This window comes from Malaclemys terrapin, chromosome 2 (assembly GCF_027887155.1).
Source record: "Malaclemys terrapin pileata isolate rMalTer1 chromosome 2, rMalTer1.hap1, whole genome shotgun sequence".
NCBI classification, from domain to species: domain Eukaryota; kingdom Metazoa; phylum Chordata; order Testudines; family Emydidae; genus Malaclemys; species Malaclemys terrapin.
The window spans coordinates 126221838-126246754 of record NC_071506.1 but is presented as its reverse complement, the minus strand read 5'-3'; the positions used below and the strand labels follow the sequence as shown (position 1 = coordinate 126246754).

The 24917-nt window shown below is 37.8% G+C and overlaps 1 protein-coding gene across 2 annotated transcripts in view; it reads right to left on the bottom strand.

Annotated features, from left to right (window-relative positions):
• Window positions 1-24917, bottom strand: part of CDH9 (cadherin 9) — a 111615-nt gene that overhangs the window by 22548 nt on the left and 64150 nt on the right. Inside the window, exons 4-6 of one of the 2 annotated variants that reach the window (XM_054016718.1) lie at window positions 6143-6262; window positions 4690-4857; window positions 708-895 (exon numbers count right to left, since the gene is read on the bottom strand). In XM_054016718.1, coding sequence (XP_053872693.1) covers window positions 708-895; window positions 4690-4857; window positions 6143-6262 — 476 coding nt within the window. Of the gene's footprint in view, window positions 1-707; window positions 896-4689; window positions 4858-5877; window positions 5954-6142; window positions 6263-24917 lie in introns of those variants that run through there. The other variant, XM_054016719.1, reaches the window with a different exon arrangement.

The window sequence follows — 24917 nt, the reverse complement described above, 5'->3', positions numbered from 1 at the left end:
CTCAAGGACAAACCCAAAACAGTGTGAACTGTAGCCTAAAATGGGTATTCAGATAACATCAAAATACTGTAGTTTTCAATATGCTTATCTGGCCAATTTTAAGCCCTAAAGAATCACAAATTGTCTATGAATTCAAGTTCTGTATATTCCGTTTATCTGAGGGCACCTATTGACATGTCATGTAACTGTCAAGGTATGATGGAAACAGGGCAGATTTTAAGTAGGCTGGAGGTTTGAGTTGAAGCTCTAGAAAAGAGACTCCTCAGTGGAGGGACAGGAAGGCTACAGGAGGATAGGCTATCTATAGTGGGTTAGTTCTCTTTAGAGGTGTGAGTTCATCAAACTCAGACCTTCAGGCATACCTACAACATTTTGTTCACCTCAACCCCTTGTGAACCACACTGCAGAGTTCAGATGATGAACCCCTCCAGGTTTTCATGGCTCTACTTCAAAACTATTGTTTGTGAGCGTATGTCTTTGATAGACACCAGCTGTTGAGAATATTGCTTTATCTGAAGTGACATGCCAAGTAAATTCCCCCAAGCCTTGGGAATAACAATAGCTGATGAAGAAAGAGGACAACAAAACTAATACAGCTTCTCAGCAGGTGACCCCATGTGAGACTTTCCTTTGCCCTCCCCCTTGAGGAAAGAAAAAACCCACCTGGAGTGCGAAGTGTAATAAAAAGAGAGGGAGCAAAAATAAACCTTTTTGATGGTTATAATCCCTTCCTGTGTGTCTTTGTCAGTGATGATATCAAACGTGTCTGATCCATCCCCGATGGAAATGCTATACTCAATCGCAGCATTTTCACCCACATCAAGGTCATTGGCTTTTATTCTGCCGAGGGGAGTCCCAAGTGATGCGGACTCAGGAGAGCTGAATTGGTAAGTACCTGGAAAAGTTAAATCAAACTTTTTTTTAGTCTTTCATCTTTCTAAATAATAAATACCATTTGTTTCCCCTAGATTATTTTTTAAAGTTGCCTTGAAAGTTGAAACATTCTAAGAAAAGTGCTCTTAGTCATCAGGAGTAAACTTTAAAACAAAGACGACTTGACTGTCAATGAAAAGTTTTGCTGGTTTTTTAAATGAAAGTGTGACACTTCAAAGGCACTTAGTACTGTATTCTTTATACACTTTTTCTTTTGTACTTCAGATGAAAGGAACATAGATAGAAGCACAATAATACAGCAGTGATTATGACCCTGAGTAGTTAATGGTTTTATTTATTTTGTCTATCTTCTACAGATTTTTTCAGTGATACCTACAGTTATTATTTTTTTCTCTAGGAACCACAGTTTATAAAACAGAATAGATCTGAGGAAGAAACTAAAATACAATAGACAAGGTTTTCTATTTTGAAATTGCCTTGAACAGCTTTAAATGTGTTTTATGTGAGATAGAAGTTTTTCATGGAAACACATAATACAATATATTGCAAAAAATATTTGAGATATGTAATATTTAATATTCCTGCTAACTGCTTGAACTGTATGAAAGTTGTACAGATGTGTTCAGATTTTTGAATTAATTCACTTTGGACACATTTGTTTTCATGCCTGATTTCTGTTAATGCTTGTGGAATCAGGTTTTACTAGCCTGGATGCTAAGATGCTTGCACATCTTAGTACAGAAGGTAAATTTTAAATTTATCTTTTCCCAGCATGTGCACCAAAAGACTAACTATAAAGTTATGTTCCTGCAGAACAGGAATAATATTACATGAGTCTCTTGACCAATCACAATCAGGAAATATAACTTGAACTTCAATTCACAAGATATGGGGTTAAAATAATTGTTAAAACAGTGTTGGCAAATATTTACTAGTAACAAGTAGGTGTGAGAAGTTTGCAGACATTTTGCATTCCAATTTGTTGAATATTTGTTATCTGTCATTTGTACAGCTCACTTAGTTACTAGCATCATGCCATTTGTAGCAATTATAAACTGGTACCCATGTAGGATATATTGTGAAGCCATGCCTGACCAAGACAACCTTGGGGAAGGCAGTGTGCCTGAAGAAGGTACAATCCATATTTGAGTGGTTTAATGAACAGACAGACTGTACAAACTACACCCAGCCTATAGCAGGTGCAACCTATGTCACTTGATGTGACTAGTTCTTCCTTCATATATCCATGTCCCTTCTCCACCCTCTCATCCATTTTGGGGCACACTGAGAGAGCAGTTTCTGAGTTTTCCCAAGTACACTGATCATAACAGATCCTTGTGTGGGCTAAAGAAGGTTGAGTGAGTCTCTAGCCGCAGTGTCATGCACCTAAATCACAGTCTCTGACTATTGGAAATGTCTTATCTTTAGAGATTTGTGAAAAAATGAGTGATATAGTATGATGGTGAATTGTATTTGCTGTTAGAAAGTTAACCCTATAATTGAAAAATGAGCGGTGGGCTTCAAACCAGGGAGGCTGCAAAATTCATGTTACTCTCTTACTACAGGCTGAAAAAACTGTTTAGAAGTTAGACCTTATGACAACCAGCCTTCAAAAGGCTGACCTTTTCCATTTGTAGGCTTATCTAAACTTTTCATCCTGGCAATTGAGCCAGAAATCCTATAAGCACCAACTTAGTCATGACACTTCAATTTTTCCCTGACGTGGGAAGTCCAGAAATACCAGGGGAACACCTCCTTTGGGTGAGTTTTATTCTGAAAGCCGTCACTGTAATTGAGATGATGTCAGTGACCTGCATATTGTCAGCATATAAGCTAATCAGCATGGTTTAGGGTATAATTCAGTTCCCGAAGTGTCCATTTTTTCATGAGCATATGGTACAATTCTGTAAAGCTCTTGCCCTTCCTATTATTTATATTGTGCATGGCTCAGGTCTACTAGTTGTATGGGGGCCACTGTACCTTTTTAAAAACCATTCCTTACATACTTAGTCCAAGTCACAGTGGCTTCCCACTAGAATCTGTCAATTTCCCTTCTTTCTAGCCCCTTAAATAAATCAAATTATTCTTCAATATTTTGGAGTTCATTCCTGTCTCTTTCACATGCAACTTCTTCCTCCCCTTTGGGCCTAATTTCCCCGTATCCTATAGCCTTACATAAAGGGAAGAAAGGAAGGTAATTGGGTATAGAAGGAGCAGATTTTCAGAATCAGTATCTTTGGAAACGTGTTCCAGTTCATGACTGTGTGAGGAGGAATGAAAACCTGTAGATTTTCCATTCATGACTTGCTTTGTAGGAGGAGCAGGAAACCAGCATCCTGGGAATCAAGGCAAGAAAGGGGACTGGTCATTAGCAATGTTACAATCACCCCAGTGTGTCCAGCCCAGATAAGGCCTTCCATATCACCTTCTGTGCTTCAGTGAAGTTTAAGCAGTGCACTGCATAGGGCCTTGTATGTGGCCTCTTCACTGGTCTAACTTTCACTCTAATTAAGAGCCTGATCCAAAGCCCATTCAAGTAAGCATAAAGACGCCCACTGATTTCAATAGACTTTGGACTGGTCCTTTATTAACCTTGCAGACTACCAGCAGGAACAAAGGCTCCAGGATTTCAGATGTCAAAGTTACATTACAGCTATTTACTATTACGTAGCCTTTATTTTTAGATTGCAACTCCATGTCCAAGTGTGTAATTCAGTGAAAAGAACTATACCGCATCTTTGGGTTCAACATCTCCAGTCTGATAAAACATCATGGACCATATTATGCTATTGTGGTTTTTTTTTTTTTTTTAGCAGAACTCCCTGTTGACGTCAAATGGGAGTGTTCTGTTTAGAAATAAGTGGCCTGAGCTTGCTCTGTGAAACTGGTCATTAGTAAGAAAACTCACAAGATAATCCATTCTGGATTGGGTGACTAGTTATTTTGCCTCTGTTCATCACCATGGTATCTGAGTGCCTTACAAGTTTCCATAAATCCAGAAAGGTGGTCTCTAAATCAGTCTTGATGTTTGTTCAGTCTTTGGTGTGTCTGATGAGAGTGCAAGCAAGGATCCCAATCAGAGCCAAAGGCAATAGTAATTGAATAATGGGGATATTTTCCTAGCAGATACTGAACTGAAACTGTGAATTCTTTTCATATAGCCTACCAAGCAGTCATCAAGTGCTGCTTTTAACAACTTTTGATTGCTAATCAGTTTGGGATCAGATTTAAACAAGTAGTCTAGGATTAAAGGGTCAACATCACATTGCACATCCCCTGTACCATCCCACTTTTCCTTGGTTGCCAGTTTTGCAGCCTAAAGGATTTTCTTTCAAAAATATAATCATGTAAAATATGGGCCAGATTATCAAAATTACTCAGCACATTCAACTAGGGCCAGATTTTTGGTATGCCCATTATGAGGTTTGGAAAACCAGGCCACTTATTTAGGTGCCCAAGTGAGTTCGATACTGAGCTATTCTGAAAAGCTGACCTTGTATTTTACAATATATTTACTGTAACTATAAATTGTTTCATGTATAACATTGCAATTACCATGGGTTATTGGCTCCTGTTGAAATTAATTTAAGGGTTTGGGAAGTAAGTTTATTCTGCTAAGGAAGTTTGTTTGTCTTTTTTTTTTTAAAGTGGACCCCCATGTGCTTTGACAAAGCTGCAGCATAAGCAGACACAGCAGTACAGCTGTAGATGTGAAAAAAGTATCCTAGATGGTGAGGGTTAAACAATTTTAAAGAAGCTTTTTGAAACACAGCAGAACTATTAAAGGCTTCATACTCTGGGGGAATCGAGGCGGATTGTCATTGACATCAGTCAGTGTGATGTTCACCGTAGTGGTCCCTGATAATCCTCCCATCTGGCCTCCCATGTCCTTGGCCTGGATGACCACTTGGTACTGCTCCCTGTTTTCTCTGCTCATGTCTGGTAAAGCAGTTTTGATTATTCCTTGGATAAAAGAATAAGAGGGGAGAAAAAAAACAACACTTTAATCCCTGAGTTTTAAAATGGATTTATGTAAAATATATTGTACAAATGTTAATCCCAGGCAAACAAATAAAATTGAAGGTGTATTCAAATAAGGCTTTTAATCCATGACCGATTTAATGTGATTGCAAGAAAAGAGAGAAATATAGTAGTGCAATGATTCAGTGTTTGGACTGTGCTAAATCCATGTAATTATCCTTTTGATGGCAAAAAAATGTTAAGTTTGTCACATTAATGAAAGCTATTCAACTAGTTTCCCTGGCTATTATTTTGATAAGGTTATTAGCTCCAACCCTGGAGTGGCCTCTGCATTATACCACTTTTTCATTAACAGGGCAGAATTCTGTGTTATCCTGGATTCACTATTTCAAACTTCAATAGATTCATAGATTTTAACTTCAGAAGGGACCACTGAGGTCATCTAGTTTGACCTCCTGCATAACACAAGTCACTGGATTTCTATAAATTAATTTCCATTTTAGGTCCACTAGCTGTGGCAGAACTAGAACATAACTTCTAGAATCTTCTAGTTAAAGATTTTTTTGAGGGAGAACCCACCACAACTCATGATAAATTGTTCTGTTAGTAAATTACCTTCAGTATTAATTTTTGTGCCATATTTCCAGTCTGAATTTGTTTAGCTTCAACTTCCAGCCACTGGATCCTATTATACCTTTGTCTGCTAGATTGACAAGCCCTCTATTATCAGATTTCTGACCCCAAGTAGATAAGAATAGACTGTGATCAAGTCACCCCTTAACCTTCTCTCTGTTAAGCTAAATACATTGAATTCCTTGAGTCTTTCACTATAAGTTATGTTTCCCAATCTTGCCATTTGCAGGGTTCTTCTCTAAACCCTCTCCAGTGTATCAGCGTGGACCCCAGAACTGGACACAGTATTCCAGTAGTGGTCTCACCCGTGCCAAAAACAGGTATAAAATAACCTCCCTATTCCTACTACTTTAAGAAAATAAAACTTACATTTTATGGTGCTGCACGTTCACTCCCTTAATAATATGGGGCCATATCACGCCATCAGTTTTCAAGCAGAAATCAAGGGGGTCTTCTGCTTAAAACCAGATAGATAGTCCATGTTCATTCTGAGTTTTGGACAAATATTAAACAGTACTTGAACAATTTAATTAGCATTTTTATAAAACTGGGTATAAATACTTGAGTGAGAAGGATTTTGATCCCTGTGTGTATTTCTGTAATTATGACAAGTAAGACAGAAAGGGTTGCTGACCTGTCTCTGGGTCCACTGAGAAATATGGTTGTCCCTGGAGGATGCTATACACTACTTTGGCACTGTTTCCATAGCTGGCGTCATCAGCATCTATAGCTGTCACTTGGATAACAGAAGTTCCTGAATAGGAACAAAACAAGGAATCTATCATATGAAAAGAGATAATTTAGATCATAAGACTGATGTACACATTTTTTTCTATTTATAAAATATATTTAATGACCAGATGCATAGAACAATCAAAACCTGCACAGAATACATCAGACTAACCCAGTTTGTTGCCAGCAAAATAATTCCTTCACCATGCAAAATTAAAATAAAATTTAAAACAACACATTTTACTCAGAATTAAAACAAAACAAAATAAGCCTCCCTTAAGCCCATCCTTCAGAAAAAGCCTGGGTAAACAGATAGGCCTTGATGCATGATCTGAAAGACCAACACATCATGAGTTTATTGATCAAGGGGGCAGCAAATCCAAGATCTGAGGATTGTCTTCTGAAAACACTCTGCTCTCAAATGGAACATCTCAGCTGATCTCAAGTGGTGGCCACAATGATGAGGCGGTCTCTGAGATACAGAGGACCCATGCCTTAAATAGCTTCATACAACCAATACATTGAACTGGACACAGATTAAGATTTAAAAGCCTGTGAAACCCAGGTATAAAGTGGCTTCTGTGCAAAGCACTGCTAAGTACTATAAAAAAGAAATAATGTTTGGCACTAGCTGTTGTTTCTGAGCAGATCAGTAATCCTTTTGGGTGTTCGGGAGGGTGGGGGTAGGAAGGATGGGGGTGGCGACAAAAGCATGGATAAATGCAGTGAGTCCAAAATCATAAAGTAAATCATTAACTCTGCCAACTGCAGATGGAGAAAAACATCCTTTTGGCCACATCTTCTTTCTGGATATCTTGTATGGTCTCCATATCCTGAATAGAAAAGGTGTTGGCATACTCCATCCACGGAAGGGGAGATATCACCTCTCTCATTTCCTTTAGTTGTTTCCCCCATCTTCTGTCTCATCTAGATTGAGCTTTAGTCAGCTACCTTCCAGCAAAGCACCCATCTTGACTAGACACCGGGAAAACAATTGTCCACATTATCTGGGACTGATGGAACAGAGGTGTTTTATAAATCCTTTCAGGGTTTTACATATGCATTAAGCAAAGGGAATGACAGAGCAGAACCCTATGGTACCCCATGGTACCCCCATATGAAAGGCAAACAGATACTACTATTGGGTCTTGTAAGGTGAAACTCTGTTTACCATTTGTGATTTGGCAACAGTACCTACTGGTTAGGGCATTGTGGGTGACATGGTAGAAGACAGGGGATATTTCTTCTGCAAAAAAACCAAGTAGTAAAATTATAAAAATGCTTTATATCACAATCAGTCAAATTCTGAGGAGAATTTCTGCCCCACGCTCTTTATATTTCTCTTTACCTGCTTAATCTGTCAAAGGTCATCTGTAAACCAAGGTGAGCTGTAAGAATAATGCAGAGGTAGGGGGCATTTAAGGATAATTGTATCAGTAAAGGACAGAAGATAATGATAGCATCCAAACAGTTTGTGGATCAAGTAATCCACAAAGTGAACAATAGTCTTTCACATATGTAGAACGAAACTGGTCTCATCAGATGCTGAGTTGAACAACTAAAATAAGGCCTCTGCTGCCACAGGAGCTAATATGACCCTTTGTTGAAGGAAGTTTGGTGCTTTACCCCACCCACCTCCTCCTGCCCCAGTTACGAGGTAAAATCCAGATCTCAGTTCAGGCTGTGTGTATAGAACACATTCCCGATTATCAACTGATCTGCATCCCTATATGCTTGCTACTGTGGCATCTAGGAGTTAAATAAGAACTGCAGAAAACAAAAACCCTATTCAGGAGCATGAATAATTCTCTGATGTACTTTGTGTTAAATTGTAGTCAGAAATTTTAAACGCATATTTACCTTGTTCATCAAATTTGGGTATTTGGGGAATCTTTGGTGAAAAGGTGAACCTTGGAGTATAGCATGAAGATGATTTCTTTAGGGAAGGTGATCCAGAGGCTTGTATTGAGAAACCTCGACCTTATATCTCTTTTGATTTTATCTTTGCTATCTCGGTCATTGGGACATTCACAGACAGACAGGGGGAAGTTGCAGAAGGAAGTGTAACACTATTGTAGTCAGAGCTTTGTAGACCAGTATCAGAACCTTGAATTGGATCTGATACAGAATGGGGTTCTAGTGCAGTTTGTGGAATACTGGTGAAATATGCTTTCTTTGACTTGTACCATTGTGCAAACTGGCCACTGCTCAATTTATCAGCTTCTGCTTCCTTGTGAACTAATTGTCTAATTAGGAAAAGTGAGTTACGATATCCCAGACTGGAGGGCTGAGTGGCCGCTACAGCAGCCAGAAAGTGAAAAAATAAAATAAAAATCCTAAAACAGAATAAAACCTTTCTTGTGAAAATGTTTGTATCTTTGACATTTTGACCCATTTTGGGACATTTCTTTTATTCAAAACTGCACACTGTGTGGCAAAAAGGGATTCCCCTTTTTTGGGTCAGCTCTAATCAGGACCCACATGCGAAACATAAGTAACCACTGCACAGTACAACCCTGCCTCCTGTCACAAAAGCAACCCACTTTCCCCCGCAAAACCTATAATCCATTCTAATACCATAAATCTCCTACCACTACTATGGAGGCAGTATTGTGTATATATACATATATTTTGTAAATGTAAGGATGATATAATTCTCGTCCTTTCTAGCATATGCTAGGTGTTTTCATTTTTCTTTTTTTCTCCCCAAAGCTTTCTTTTGAAAGGTGAAATGAAATGCTATCCTCGATTGCATTACTAGGACTTGTACTGAAGGACCATAAGGCAATCTTACTACATAGACAGATGTAATATGACTAAACTGCTGTATATTTAATCTGTCTGAAATACTGTGTGAAGTAAATGCTCTTGCCACTAAATATAATGAATTTACTATGGTAAAATAATGCTATAAAGTCTAACTGAGAAAGAATGTCTAAAACTGAATAACACTCCTAACCCTTGCCTTCCTGCTGTTCAGTACTTTGGTACAATAACTTTAGTTTTTGTTTGGTGGCAATTATGCATCTGATGCCTGGCTGGAGAATTTGAAAAACATTATGGAGGGAACAAAGAGCTGGAAAAAACAGAGTGATGTAGTTTGAAATGTGTGTGTACATGTCCATGTGTGTTTATCCTTTCTGGAGACTGGCTCCCCATCCCTGTCCTCCGAGTAGGTACAGCCTAGGAAGCACTTCTCGCATATCCCATACCATACCAATGATGAGACAATCAGAGAAGGAAAGTAGTCAGATTAAAGCATGGTATTTGGGCCTTTTTTCAGTAATTAAAGAGAGATAATATAAAATGATGGGTCTTCCATAAAAAAAATTAACTATAACTGTATGAGTATTTCTTTTTCATTTTTGTTCAATGTGCTGTAAATATTTACAAGCAGACGAGATGGGGCTCTAAGTTACACTAGCTGCTAATGGTCCCAACGGACTGAAATAGCAACTGGCAATCAGCACAATGATGGGTTTCTAGCAATGTCATCTTTACTCGGGCTGCACCCTCTGTGCAGGCAGCAGTGAGGTGTGCGTGGTGGAGCCCATAGGGATACTCATGGTCTGTTGCCAAAATCTGCCATTAGTGGGGCATGCATTAGTAGTAGTGCAGCGACTATATCCTTTGTATATCCTTGAGGATGCAGATAGCCTCAAAAAGAGCCAAGAGGATGAGACTATGACTAGATAAAAATGTTTGGACAAAATATTTTTTGTCCAAATTATTTCAATAGAATAACAAAACAAAACAAAAACTAAATGCAAAACAAAACCTTTAAAGAAAAAAAAATCAAAATGTTCCATTTTGACATGTTCTAAAGAAAATGTTTCTCTTTTTTCAATTTGAAATGAATTTTTGTGTTGAAAATTTCCTTCTGTTTTATTTTTTTAAATTAAATCTTTAAAAGATCAAAATAATAATGAACAAACACCATGTTTCATTTGTCACAAAATTATTTTTTGTACTTTTCAGTTTGCCGAAAAGTTTCCTTTTAGGTCTGCCCAAAAGAATTTCTTTCAATGTTTTTGGAAATGCCAGCAAACCAAAAAACAAAACAAACAAACAAACAAACAAACAAACAAAAAAAAACCAGTTCTAATTATAACCCCTTCCTTCCCCGTGCCAGCCCAAAGAATGGGCCTGATGCTGTGGGGAGCAGGCTACACCTTGTGCACTGTGGAACTTGAGAAGGAATTATTCCTTCTTGACTGTTCTTGATGAGATGCAGTTGTGGGAAAGTGCCTAAATGCTACCATATGGCTCTTTATCAGTAACAATTCTGATTCATAAAAGGGAAAGTATCCAAATCTATAAAAAGCAACAGAGGGTCCTGTGGCACCTTTGAGACTAACAGAAGTATTGGGAGCATAAGCTTTCGTGGGTAAGAACCTCACTTCTTCAGATGCAAGTTTTTAGGAGAAATTATAATTTTCAAGAAAATGCTCAAGCCAAGAGCAGCAGTCAGAGCTGTGTAATATATAGACAATCCCACAACACTGCATTTTTTTGTGTCTCTGGCAGAGCTCTGAGAATATTTCTTTTGAGCACATGAAAGCTTTTCCTCATCTTCAAAGCTCCCCATTGTGTCCAGTTTGTTTGACTAACAAAGACTATATGGAAGCTTTTTGGTGACCCATAGTTCCTTCACTTACATCAACAAAAAGGGTCACTATTGAGAGAATAGGATGCAGAAAACCCCTTCCATCCCAGGACTTGGATGCTTAGTCCCTGAGAAGGAAAGCAGCATAGTCCAGGCTGGGACTCTGCCCTAGACAGGAACTGTGTTCTATTCCTGATTCTATCACAGACCTGTTGTATGACCTTGGGAAAGACAGTTTTCCTCTTTGTGCCTGTTGCTCTTCTTATCCTTTGTCTTATTCCTCTATTTAGACTGTGAAGACTGACAGATTGTTAATTCCTTCTATGTGTTTGAAAAGCAGCTAGTACAATAGGGCCTCAATCTTTATTGTAGCCTCTAGATTCTACTATAATAAGAATAAATAATGATCTGTGCAGTGCCCCCAGCCTTTAGCAACCCAGGATACGACACACGGTAATCAGAAATCAGCTCTGAATCTCTAACATGACAGTGCAAATATAGTGCACTATTATTAGGACACCAGACTGACCTTACATTTGTTTGATGTGAGGACATTTTAGTCAGCTGAGAAAACTCATGTTTGTGTGTTGATAAAGCCTGGTTCTGTAAACATTAATATAACTGTGGCAAATAGTCATTTTCTATGTGACTGCTGTAAACAAAGATATTATTGGTAACTAAAATTTACATTAATTTAATGTGTGATTCATGGAAGCATTTTGCTGCTGTAATAGTTAGATACTGTGGACTTTGTCTGTGGAAAAGATAATAAAGAGCTGTAATTTGAAAGGAAATCCAAAGTCTGAAGCAGAAAGCGATGCAGCAAATTCCAGGGTTACCCTGGTCATATGCATTGTGAAATTATACCGGTCACATTAAGGTTTGTTTTTTTAAAACAACAAAACAGTTAGCTACTATTGAGCCTAGATGATTGGAATAGAATTTTAAGTAAGCAATCACTCTAAGAACTCACTCTATTATTAGATTTAGACATTTTATCATCAAAAATCTTTACAAACTTTGGGTTCAGTCCTGCTGATGGTCCACATATATAATCTCCCACTAGGAGATGGGGGTGCTCAGAACATAAGCAAATCAAGCCACCTATTGATTGTGGGACAGGCAATCCTGCCATAAAACTGCTGAATGGGCTTGAACACGTTATTTCATCTCTGTTTTCCATCTCACCATTCATCTGTCTTGTTTATTTAGGCTATAAACTCTTTGAGGCAAAGACTTCTCTTCCTTTGTGTTTCTACAGTGTCTAGCACAAGAGGGGCCCAGTCTTGGTTGTGGCCTCTAGGCACTACCATATTATAAATAATGAAAATCTTGTTTAGGTACTAACATTTGAAAATGTTGGTCTAATAGATTTACCAAAGGTCACTTAGTGAATTAGTGTCAGAATCAAGAGCTGGGTAACGTTTTTCAAAAGTGCCTAAATGTAATTTTTAACAGTCACTTTTAAACTTAGGAGTCTAATGCTACGTGTGCGCTATGAGGCAGAAATGTGATGCCCACGTCATGTACACATACTTGCGCTAGCTGTCATTGAGTTAATGAAAGGGTATGTACAAGAGCTGGGAATCACACCACAACTCATACTGTAGACATAGTCTAAAAGTATGTCTAGACTAGAGCTGGAAGTGTAATTTTCAGCTTGGATAGACATACCAGAGCTAGCTCCAATCAAGCTAGCATGTTAAAATTGCAGTGTAGCCATGGCTGCATGGGCAGCAGGGACAGGATAGCTGCCCTGAATACATACCTAGGGTTTCAAATGGGCTACACTGCTATTTTTAGTACATTTGCTTGGTTAAAGTTAGCACTGGTCTGTCTACCGAAGTTGGAAATTACATTTACAGCTCCTGTGTAGACATACAGTATGTCTCATTGAAAGTCTGTGAGACTTTTGCTCTTAGTGCCTGAGTCACTTTGAAAATAGGACATAGTCCCTTAAATCATTTAGGCTCTTTTGAAAATGTCATCCATGAGCTCATGAGTTCTTGGTTTCCCAGTCCTGTGCTTGAACTATAAAGACTCTTCCTGTGCTGCACTGCCCTCACCCAATCTGCTATATTAAAGAGGTTTGGATTATTATATGGGTGTTATGAGGCAATAAACCTTCTGATTTGCTTCTCCAATACATTGCACTATTTGTCATGCAGTATTTAACATTTGCCATAGGGCTGAGTGAAGTAGTTATCATTGGGGCAGCCTTGTGACAGGAAGGACTTGAAAATCTGTGAATTACTGGCAACCTTAATATTTTATGCACTGCATTTGCATGCATCCATGAATGCTTCAATGAACAACAAGTTGGCAGGTATTTTGACAAAACTGATTAGATGTGGGTGGCAGGTACTTTAAATGTTTTAATACGCACACAACTATTGTACAATGAGCAATATTCTTATTCCCAAAGGGCTTGATCAAACTTGTTCTTAATCTCAAAGCACCTTTTATCTATATAGATAGGAGGTTAATAGAGACAGGTGGCTGAAAAGCGATTTGAGAAATATTTTGATATGAGGTCACATAGTAAACTAATTATGAGCTTGGAGATTGCCATCATTGTGAAAAAAGCCACTACTATTCTTGGATTCAGAGGTAGGGTGAGCACATGAAAGCCAGCAATGTCACAATCAGAGCTGTATGGGAACACGAATTTCCATTTTGAAGGAAATTCCACAATTTTGAAATTTGTGATAATTCTGAATTGGAACAAATCAAAGAATTTTTAAATGTTCTGCAAAATGAATTTTGTGTGTGTTTGTTTTGGGTCAATTGAAATATTTAGTTTTGAGAAAATCAAAATGTTTTGTTAGGTTTTGGCTTTTTTATTTTCAGTTATACTGTATAATATAATATAAATAATCTAATCGAAAATAAATTTTGAAACAAAAAGTTATTTCAATGCATAAATTAAAATGTTTTGTTGCAATAAGTTCGATAAGCTCTAACCAGAAACAGAATGGAACATTTAGACCTTATCAGAACAGTTTGTTTAGATTGTTTTAAATGAAGTTTCATCAAAATCAACATGTTCCCACAGAATGTTTTGATTTCAATGAATTCAGCATTTTCTGACAGAGAAAAAAATTCCCATTGACATTTTTTCCATCAGCTCTAGTAATAATGCTGCTCTAGATAGGCTTGATGCAACCTCAGTTGGAATTTTGGTCATGTAGAGCTATTATGTACTGTAATATGAGCCATTTCGGTTCCATGTTATAAGAACAGTATAGAAAAACTAAAGAAAATAAAATTTCTGCCAATAAAGCAGATACAAGGATGAAATTGCAGACACTAATTATTTAGGATCAGATTAATTCCTGATGTGACTATATAAATATCAATGGAGTTGGGATGAATTTGACGCATGGTCTCAAAAAGAGAAAACTCAAGGGAGAACATGATTATAGAGTGTAAACAATATAAATGAAGGAATAGAATTTATTCAGAACTGTAAGAGACGGGAACATTAAGCTGTGCAAACAAGTGGTTCTTGGGCTAAATCCTGAGACGTTTTGAGTAGAGATTGCATTTTTCGGACTGTGGGCCTTTAAAAAAAAAAATCCTTTTGTGTTGATCCCAAAATTGGCAGGGGGAGGGAGGGGGTAATGCATTTCAGGTTGAATGAAATGTTGTGTTTGACCCAAACCAAAATGTTCCATGTTTATTTTTAAGATAGATTTACAGTAAATTTTGGAATGAAAAGTCACTTAGAGTCAGAAAATCAAATGTTTTATTTTGAAAATGTCACCAAAAAAAATTTGATTTTTTTTTAGAAGGACATTTTTTGATTATAAAATTCAGCAAAAGTGACTCAGAGCAATCAAATCTGCTTTTTGGGGGAAAATGTTTTGGGCAAAAAGTTTTACTCGGATTTAGTACTGAGCGCTTGAATTTCCTACAGATTTTATAGGGAGTTTCAGATGCCCAGCACCTCTGTGTCTGCCCTGTTAAGTGTGAAAGATACAGGCCCCTTGAATGAACTGCCAAAAGAAATGGTGGAAGTACTCTTACTGCAGATATTCAGGAACAGGATAGTTAAAACATTACTGGGAATAATATAGCAAGTACTTCGTCAAATAAGCTAGGGGGGTCAGACCAGATGACCCAAGTCAGCCCTTTTTTACCTTTCTGTCTCTGATTCTGTGAAGACAGTGCACCATACTATAGACAAGGGGGAAATTTCACTGTCTTATGGAACGCATGCTGAATCACCATCACTAACAGGCCATAGAAGCATACTCGTGCAATAATTATTTTGCTGTGTTCCTACAATCTATTTACTAAATTTACTCCTATTATGGGTTTTGTCTCTGTGCGCTTCATTGTGGAAAACTATTATATTAAATAAAATTAAACAGTGTGCTAAACTAAAACTGTTTTTAAAATTAAAGCAGGCTAATCTAGCAACAGAAAACCCAGTAATGTACAGACTTTCAGATTTCCCCCCCTTACTTTCAAAGCCATTTTAATGTCTGCATTAGGAAAAAGAGCAAGATGGACTATGGGGAGAGATTTTCGTTTCTGATGCTTACTCCTGTTAGGTCAGCATGGTTTTGCTGCAGCAGACCTGCTGCCAGATTCTGACACCATCACTAAAATCACATAGCACCTTACTCTCTGAGTAGCAATCAATGGGACTGCTATTGAAAAAACATTCTACTCAACTTAAGTGAGGATGTCAGAATCTTGGCTCTTTGTTTCTATACTGTGATTAGTCTATTTGATGTGTCCTTTATCATCACTGAACACTGAACATTGTGTTCAAAGCATCTTTGTCTATGCTGTGTTGTGTGTGATGCTTCATTATGTTAATTTATATTGTATTCAAATAAGTTGCAGCATATTGTTTTGTGCTGCACTAAAAACAGATTTTATTTGCACACTTTGGAAATACTCTAATTGTAGGGGAAATCTGGTGGAAGGAGATTGCCTTTGTATTCTGCTTACAAAATAGACACATTTGATATGCTTCATTTTAACATGCTGTTAGACAATAGGCCTGACATTTTCAAACTTGGATACCTAAAGTTAGCCACTGAAATTCATACTCAGGCACCCAAAATAAGTGGCATTATTTTTCAAAATGGCTGAGCAACTTTAGTTTCCATTTGACTCCAGTGGAAGTTTTGCCTAAGTAAGGATTGCCCCAGGCTTTGAAGGATGGGGAATAAAATGTGAAATATAATATAATGAATTAATATATATACACATACATACACACGTGTGTGTGTATACCTAATATAAATGTGTTTTATCTTTTTTTGGAATTAGTTTTTGTATTCAAATATATTTAAAATTGGACTAATCAATTCCAGTTTGTGCCAGAAACCTACTACCAACTGCTGCTGAGCCAAAATGCAGGAGCCCCATGCAGAAAGGAATGTTTCCAAAGTAAACTCTGAAGCAGGTTAGAATTTAGTTTCATAAAGTGTTTTTCTGTCCTCTAGGGCTAAATTATGAATTTATGTGGTGTGGAGTACTAGGAAAGGGGAGGACTCTGCTCCAATACAGCAGAGAGGGAGACATTTTGTTATTGGTGTAATATTTCCAAGTGCCCCTAGACAGCATGGTGTCTTTCTATCCTGTTGCAAAGGTATTTCTTGAATGGTCCTGTTGTTGTTGTTGGATGGGGTATGACTCAGATGCCTCTCTCAGACATGAGTGATTAGCACTGCAGGCAGTGGTAACTGATCCCAACCATTACAATCTCCAGCATCTGCAGCCCAGTAATGGCTGTTCCCTGCATGGTTACATTGCATTGGGAATAGGTAAATTGCTCCTTACACTCTCACCCCTCTGGCATATATCTTCCCATGAATAAACTTAATTGGAACCATTATTTGAAACACCTTGTGAAACAATGGGTTAGCTAGTTGAAGTGCAGTTATTATATAAGGAAAACCATATTTGTTATGATGCTGATAACAGGTCACAATCTTGGACCTTAAAATGTGTCTATAGTGCAAGAGAAAATATTAGCCAGAACAATTAATCTGTCCCTTACTATTTTCAGAGTACCTATGGGATTTTTACCTGTGTATCAATCAGAAAGGGAGAGAAGGAACCTTGATTTAACATCTTATCCAAAGGACGGCATTGCTAACAGTGCAGAACGTATCCCCTAGTATCCCCCTGCAGTGTCAGCATTAGATGTGAGCGAAAAGTAAAAGGGAGGAAAATGGATACATCAAACAATTTCTGAGTATAACTATGATAAAAGCACTTTTAACATGAATGTAAAGATCTGAGCTAGTCACCTGCAGAAACACTTTCTCTTTTATATGCAGAAATAATTGGAAATAAAATGGACTCAATAAGATATCCACACAAATGGTATTACAATATATTATATGGGGGAGATAAAGAGGGAAACCACACATTTGCCATCAATCATGGTTGGAAATTTGTACACTTGCTAGAATTGAATCTATCTTAGTATGTGAGGACCTCACAGTCTGCATTGTATTAATCCTCACAACACTGCTGTGAGTTAGGGAAGTTCTATCGGAAGCTGAGGCGCAGAGAGGGTAAGTGGCTTGCCCAAGTTTACACAGGACATCTGTAGTGAAGCAGGGACTTGAACTCTAGTCTCCCAAATTCTAAGCTAGTTCCCTGACCTTTGGAACAGATTACAAATGCCATTTAAACACACTGGAAAGGAAGGGTTACAAAGTTATATTTTTCTCACATCCTTCTGGTTCCATGGAATAAGTTATTAGGGGAAAGTTTTCATCATGGCACAAAGTGATATAACTAAGTGCCTCTCACTAATATCAGCTGGGATGTGCTGATGAGCACCTAATTCCCTGGGCAGTTCTTTGAAATCTACCCTGCTTTATGGGCATGACACCTGGTTATTACTTACCATACTTCAACTCCTGTGTCCCCTCACCTACTAAGCTGTTAGCATCACCTCCTACAGGTGGCTTAGAGATTCTGAGTTTCAGGTCTGAATGACTTGGATTAGTTAGAACCAGTGATTTGAATCTCAGGAGTGTCGACTTGGCCCTTTATCTTACTGAGGGATATAGAATGGGCACTGTGCACTGTGTTCTTTTAAATAAGATGTTATAAAAACTAAGGTCCTGTACTTGTGTCCACATTAAAGTTCCCATATTATTTTTGGGAGATGAGGGTTTACTCCAATATTACTAGCCAAGTTCCATCCCCCCTCCTCTGCTGTACTAGTTTTCCATATGGTTGCTGTCTTTCTACATCAGAGATGCTTGCAATCCAATGGTGGGTGAAATGATTCATGTTTATATAAAATTAGTAAAGTTCTATAAGAGGAAAGGTGCCACAGAAATGAAATATATTATTTTAATATTATATATGTGTTATATGTTGGGGTGTATGTGTATATATATTTATTAGAAGTAGAGCTATGCAATAATAATCATACCCCCAAAGAAACTGGTAAAATTATTACTAGTACTCTTTGGTACCAGATAGAAAAAAAAAATACTTGGGTCATTTTTGGTCAATTTCACCCTCAAGGAAAATCAGTTTTCAGACAGAAAATAGGCAATTGCCATTTTTTTCACTTTCTAAAGCTCTTATCTGTCTGTCTATCGAGTTGCAAGTAAAGGTCAGATTTGAACATACTGTAACTTCTTCTGCCACTTGGTCTCAATCCAAATCTTACACAGAGATCTTTACTAAAATGAAGGCTTGCTGGCAGGAGAGGGAGTGACTCTTGCACAATGGTGGTAAAGGTTAATCAAAGAAAATAGCAAATATATTAAATAAATATCAAAGATGTACATAAAAATCAAAGAAAATCAATAGAAATTAATCACGTTCAGCTAAATGCTCTAGTTTCCTTTTGGGAATGTAAATACTAGTTAAAGGGATAAGTACAAGAAAGGGGTAAAGAAGCATTTATTGTATAAGGGTTTGTCTTCACCACGGGGAGATCAACGCTGCTGCAATAGATGCAGCAGATATCGATTTAGGGGTCTAGTTAAGACCCACTAAATCAACAGTAGAGCGCTCTCCGGATAACCCTGGTTTTCCAGCTCTCTGAGGCTACGTCTACACTACCCGCCTGAATCGGCGGGTAGAAATCGATCTCTCGGGAATCGAATTATCGCGTCTCGTCGGGACGCGACATTCGATCCCCGAATCGACGCTTGTACTCCACCAAGCGCCGTCGATGGGGGAGCCGCAGAGGTCGATTTGCCGCCGTCCTCACAGTGGGGTAAGTCGGCTCTGATATGTCGAATTCAGCTACGCTATTCGCGAAGCTGAATTTGCGTATCTTAAGTCGACCCCCCCCCCCCGTAGCGAGGACGTAGCCTGAGAAGACTAAAGGAAGTCAACCGGAGAGCGTCTCCTGTCAATGGAGCGCAGTGAAGACTCTGGGGTAAGTCGATCTAAGCTACGTCGACTCCAGCTACATTATTCACATAGCAGGAGTAGAGTAATTTAGGTCAATTTTCCACTGTAGTGAAGACAAGCCCTAAGTCTCTACCCCCAAAACCTGCAAAAGTTCCTGTATGTGAAAAGTGCATAGTCAGTGCTCGACCAATTTGAGCTTCTCTGGCTTCCCAAGCTATCAATATATGTCCAGACAGTTATGTGATTGGTCTGTGAATGTAAGTGTTATATAATTTGAGAGCCATGACCTCAGGCCCATGCATGTGTCAGTAGTTCCTTGGGATGCGATAATTTGGGAATTGTTGTAAATCTACCTTCTCGTGGGTTTTCCCATGTGTGGCATGATCTGTCTCCTAATGTCCCCAAATCCTCCATTTTTATATCATGTAGTGTGTCTAATTATTGTAGCTCAAAAGCCCTCTTGGTGTTTCAGTAGGAAAAAAAGATAGGCATAAGTGTACATAAAATCTGTACAAAGAATTAAGACCTTGTCCGTACTATCAAATCCATGCAGGAGGATCTTTGCGCCTGCACAATATCCCACTAAATTCAATGGAAAAGAGTCTGTCTGCACAGAACCTACAGGATCAAAGCCCGAGGCTATAAGCTCCTTATGGCAGAGACATGTCATTTTGTCAGTAAAGCGCTATTCACATTGCATATGTCACTGTATAAATTATTTAAAATAATTATAATTCAGGAAGAAATAAGCATAATTTGAGAATACAAATGGGACTAGAGAAGTGAATAATAAGGCCTCAGTGGATTTTTCCCAGTAAAATGAAAAAACATAACCTGAAAAATGGATATTTTCCCAACTAAGAATATTCTTCATCAAATTTAGTACATAATATTAGCAATGAGTCCCACATAAATTACTGATGAACATGAAGTATTAGGTTATTTTGTGGAAAGAGTTACCCCTAGAGCTGTATCAATACTAAAAAGTACTCAGATCCCTGGAAAAAAAACACATTTTACTTGTTTTGCACATTTATGAAAATGGAAATATTTTGCTTTCTTACCTTGATTTTGTTTTTAAATATTGAGCACAGAACTGTCATTTTGCTTCAAATATTTTTCTGTGAAAATGTTAAAATTTCTCTCTAAGAAAGATTTGTATAATGAATACTAAAGATTCCTTAATTTAAAAAACAGAAAAAAATTAAATATACATATATTACATACACACAATTGAGGAAACTACAGATTTTGACACTATACAGTGGATCTGAAACTCATTTAAAGTTGCAAATACCAACTGAAACCTAATTCTCACAAAATGGGTCATAGTACTGTACAAAATATTCTATGTATAGTATCTATACTATGCGTTGTGAGTGTTTGGAGTGCAAAGGCTATATCTGACAAGAGAATGCAAGTATCAGGGGGTAGCCGTGTTAGTCTGTATCTACAAAAACAACAAAGAGTCTGGTGGCACCTTAAAGACTAACAGATTTATTTGGGCATAAGCTTTCGTGAGTAAAATCACTGTTGAAAAAATCATTGTTTGTCGGCTCTCTGGTTGCTTTTCTTTTCATGCTAACTCAAAGCTAAGCACACTTTAATTTCCCCTTTAACCAGAGCATATTTTGTCAACTAACACTCCCAGATTCTTTATGTAATAGAAGCGGGTTTTGTAGAGCATAACAAGGCCATGAGGCTCATCCTTATTCTTTGCCCTCATCTGAGTCGGGGGAAAAAGTGTTCCATGTAGCATAAAAATATAAATATTCCTTGATGGAATTTCAAAGATAAGATGCATTCCTATGCTAAATTTTACACAAATCCTTAAATTAATTCTTATTGACAATTAAGCAAACTCAGAAATAGAAAACATGAGGTTTATCATATGCAAAGTCTGTTGTCACTGTAGCTTTTCCTGTAAGAGTTTCAGATGTGAAATAACCAGTGTCCTCTGAGTTATCGGTAGCTATGATGACACAATGCAGAAGAAAGCTGATGAGAATACTCTGAAGCAAACATTTCAGTGTAGTCTCATTGAAAGCCATTAGGGTACATGGTATTTAGGCTTTGTCTACACTGGCAAGTGAAAGACAAAACTTTTGTCATTCAGAGGTGTTAAAAAACCACCCTCCTGAAAGACAAAAGGTTTGCCTACAAAAAGCGACGTTGTAAACAGTGCTTTGTCCACAGGAGCACTCTCCTGCCAACAAAGCTAACGCCTCTTGTTGGGGATGGAATTGTTTGTTGGCAGGAGAGTTCTCTCCTGCTGACAAATGGGCTACACTGTGAGCCTTTTAGAGGCACAGCTGTAGCGGCACAGCCGTGTCGCTAAAAGCTTCGTAGTGTAGACATAAAGTCTGTCTTTCCAAGGAGGTTATGAAGTGGTGAACAGTGATAATACTATTTTTAAAACAATCATCCCTCCTGTTTATCTGAGTGTGGGTGTGGCTGTAGCACATGCGTGTAAAGAGAGAGAGCACACAGCCCTCAGTTGCATCTGTTCAATCTGACTGAAACTAGGGGTTGACCGATAAATGAATGCGGTTTGACTTTATATTACACCTATTCTTATTATGAAAATGAAGCCAATTTGAAGATTAAAAAACTATATTGTGAAGGATGTTTACCAACTGTATATTGGAGATTGGTGAATGAGGGAAGACTAGAAAACCTTTCCTGCTGACATTAATGGGGCAGGTAGAGAAGTGTGCAATATTGACCTAGTTCAAGACAGATTTCTTTCCAACCACTTTACTGCTTCTACTACTAACTTGTTTTTTCACAACTTCCTTCAAATTTAACACTTTCTTTTAAAACTTCAGAAAAGTCACTTTCATGCTGGCCTTTCCTTTGATAAACATAACTTTTATCTGTGATCGTGAAAGGTAAGAGATAGTAGACTAGATATAAATATATACACCAGTATAACATACATTTTACCTTTTTCCTTTATAGATTGTTCCTGAAAAGTCTCAGTTGAAATGATGTTGCTGGGTTTATTTTCAGTTTATCAATGTGTATTTAATAAACCCTTTGATTATTCAGGTTGGAAGGTACTACAGATTTTTTAAAATCTTTGGATGCTTCACATGATACTTTTCTTGTAATATTTCCATTTTCCAATGTAGTGCAAAGAATAATCACCTCCTTCTATGTAGGAGCTGAATACTTCATCCTAAAAAGGACAACATCAGTCCTTTGTGTCCTTTGGATATAGGAATTGCCATACGAGATCAGGCAATTGTTCCTTCCAGTCTGGTGTACTATCTCTGACAGCAGCCAGTAGTCAGTGGTTCAGAGCAAGGTGCAAAAATCCCCATAATGGACAACTACGGAATACATGTCCTTAGGGGAAGTTTCTTTCCAGCACCTATAAGCCACTGGTGCCCAGTGGATTCCACAGTTTAATTCTAATCTGTTCAAATAAATATATATTCCTCTTATCCTTTACGTTTCTTCCTTTCAATTTATGTTTCCTTAGCTTTTGTATTATGAGAAAGGTTAAATAGCATCACTCAATTTGTCTCCTCTAAGTCATTCATTATTTCATATACATTCAGCATCTACTATATAAACTGAACAGTCCTAGTGTGAAGTCCTGTCCCCATTGGAGAAACAATCTTTTCAGTTTCTCTACATGTAGAAGTATCTCCAAGCCTCTGATCATTTTCATCACCCATCTCTGAATTCTCCTTTCTGCAGTAGTCTCTACTGAGACTGGCTGATCAGAATAGAATATTCCAGGGATGAAATCATGGCCCTATTGAAATCAATGGAAAAACTCCCTTTGACTTCCTTGCGACCAAAAATTAATCCTTATTGTTTTGACAACCATTGATTTATAGTGTGATTATGATAAATTTTTCAGAGCTTCGGTTTTCATTTTCTGTCCCATTACTTATGTATCCAAGCATTTTGTTTTGATTTGCCTTTACCGAAACTGGCTAGCTTGTCCCTATTGCATCATGTTAGACTAGTTGTTTTATAACTCTTTTAAATTCTTGTTTGAACACATTTACATAGTACTGGAGGAAGACTCACTGGTCTGTAATTCCTATACTCCATCCGAATACTATTTAAAAATATAGTCACAACACTTATTGCCCTCCAGTCCTTCAGTATAGAAGTTGATTTCAATGTGAAATTGCTCTTTGAGTTTATGTTTTTGACTAACTTACTCATTTATAAAATGTACCTCTGTGATGATCTCATCTTGTTCCTCCTCCATATCAGCTATATTTTCTATCCTCCTCTTTACTATCTGAGGCAGAGTTACCTTAGTAATATTGGCATCCCTAACTGATCTCTGTCTGACTTGAGTGTTCCTTGATAGTTGGTGTTTTCCCCCCACTTCTTAGTTTACACAACCATTTCCCCTCAAAATGTTAGCATTATCTCTGCCACAAAGTTCCCAGATCAGTGCCTGATAAATTCAAACATCATCTTCTCACCAATACACTGTGACTTTGAATTTGGCTGTTTACTTGGAACCAGACACATTTCAAAGAAACCTACAGCAGAGGCCCTGGACTTCAGCCTACTTTCTAATCTAAATTTAGCTTTCAAGACTTCTCTTCTACACTTCTCTAATTCACTGATATCCAGGATGTACTACAGCTAGTTGAGATATTGAATGTGAGGCATAAATTAACTCGAATGTATATGGATAATACAAATAGTTTTGCTGTGATTATGACAAATGTTATTTCAAGAAAAAAATGGATTGGTCTGCATAGAGAGAGAAAAAAGGAAAGAATATAGGTGACCAGTAAATCCTAGACATTGAATTGCAAAGAGGTCATTCCTACTTAAATGGCATTTCCATAATGCATTGCTCATATGCAATATAGACCCTAGCCATATAGGTGGGATCTGTGCCATTTCTAGTTGCACAGCCAGTTTTCATGTATTCATGTATTAACATACCTTCTATATTTTGGCTATGCTTTCTGTCATTATCCCTTGTTTGTTTGCTTTTTCTTATGTCTTTTCTGTCTGTGCGCTATTAATTGGCTTAAATTTATGTAACTTGATTTAACGAAATAGGAACATAGGACTGGAAGGGACTTCTGGGGTCCTCAAGATCAGTCTCCTGCCATCTCAGACAACCACATCATATAATCCCATTCATAAATTTATTAAGCTCCATTTTAAAACAAGTTATACTGTTTGCCCCCACTACAGCTACCGGCTACCGGGAGGCTGTTCCAGAATCTCACTCCTCTGATGGTTAGAACCTTCTAATTTCCAGCCTAAATGTATTCATGGACAGTTTATACTCATTTGTTCTTATGCCAGCTTAGTCCTTTAGTTTAAATAGTTCCTTTCCCTCCCTGGTGCTTACCTGCATGATGTTTTTATGGAAAGCAATCATCATCCCTTTCAGCCTTGTTTTTGCTAAGCTAAACAACCCAAGTTCTTTCAAAAGCTTCATTACTTTCACACCTAATATGCTATTCACTGAATGGTTTTCATGATCTCCACATAGCCTGCTGACAGTATTTTGAATGATCAAATTCCACACTGTCACAGCCTGTCTAAATCTCACAAGTGTACTCCAGTCTCCTGGAAAGCATATCCCATCTAAGGAAGTGTACCCATTCAACCCACATTGGTCCTTTCTCAATCTGCCATCTGCTTTCTGAGCAAGCGGAATAGAGAAAACTGTTCTAAGTTGTGCTTTGCCTAGGGTGTTTCTGTTCAGTGT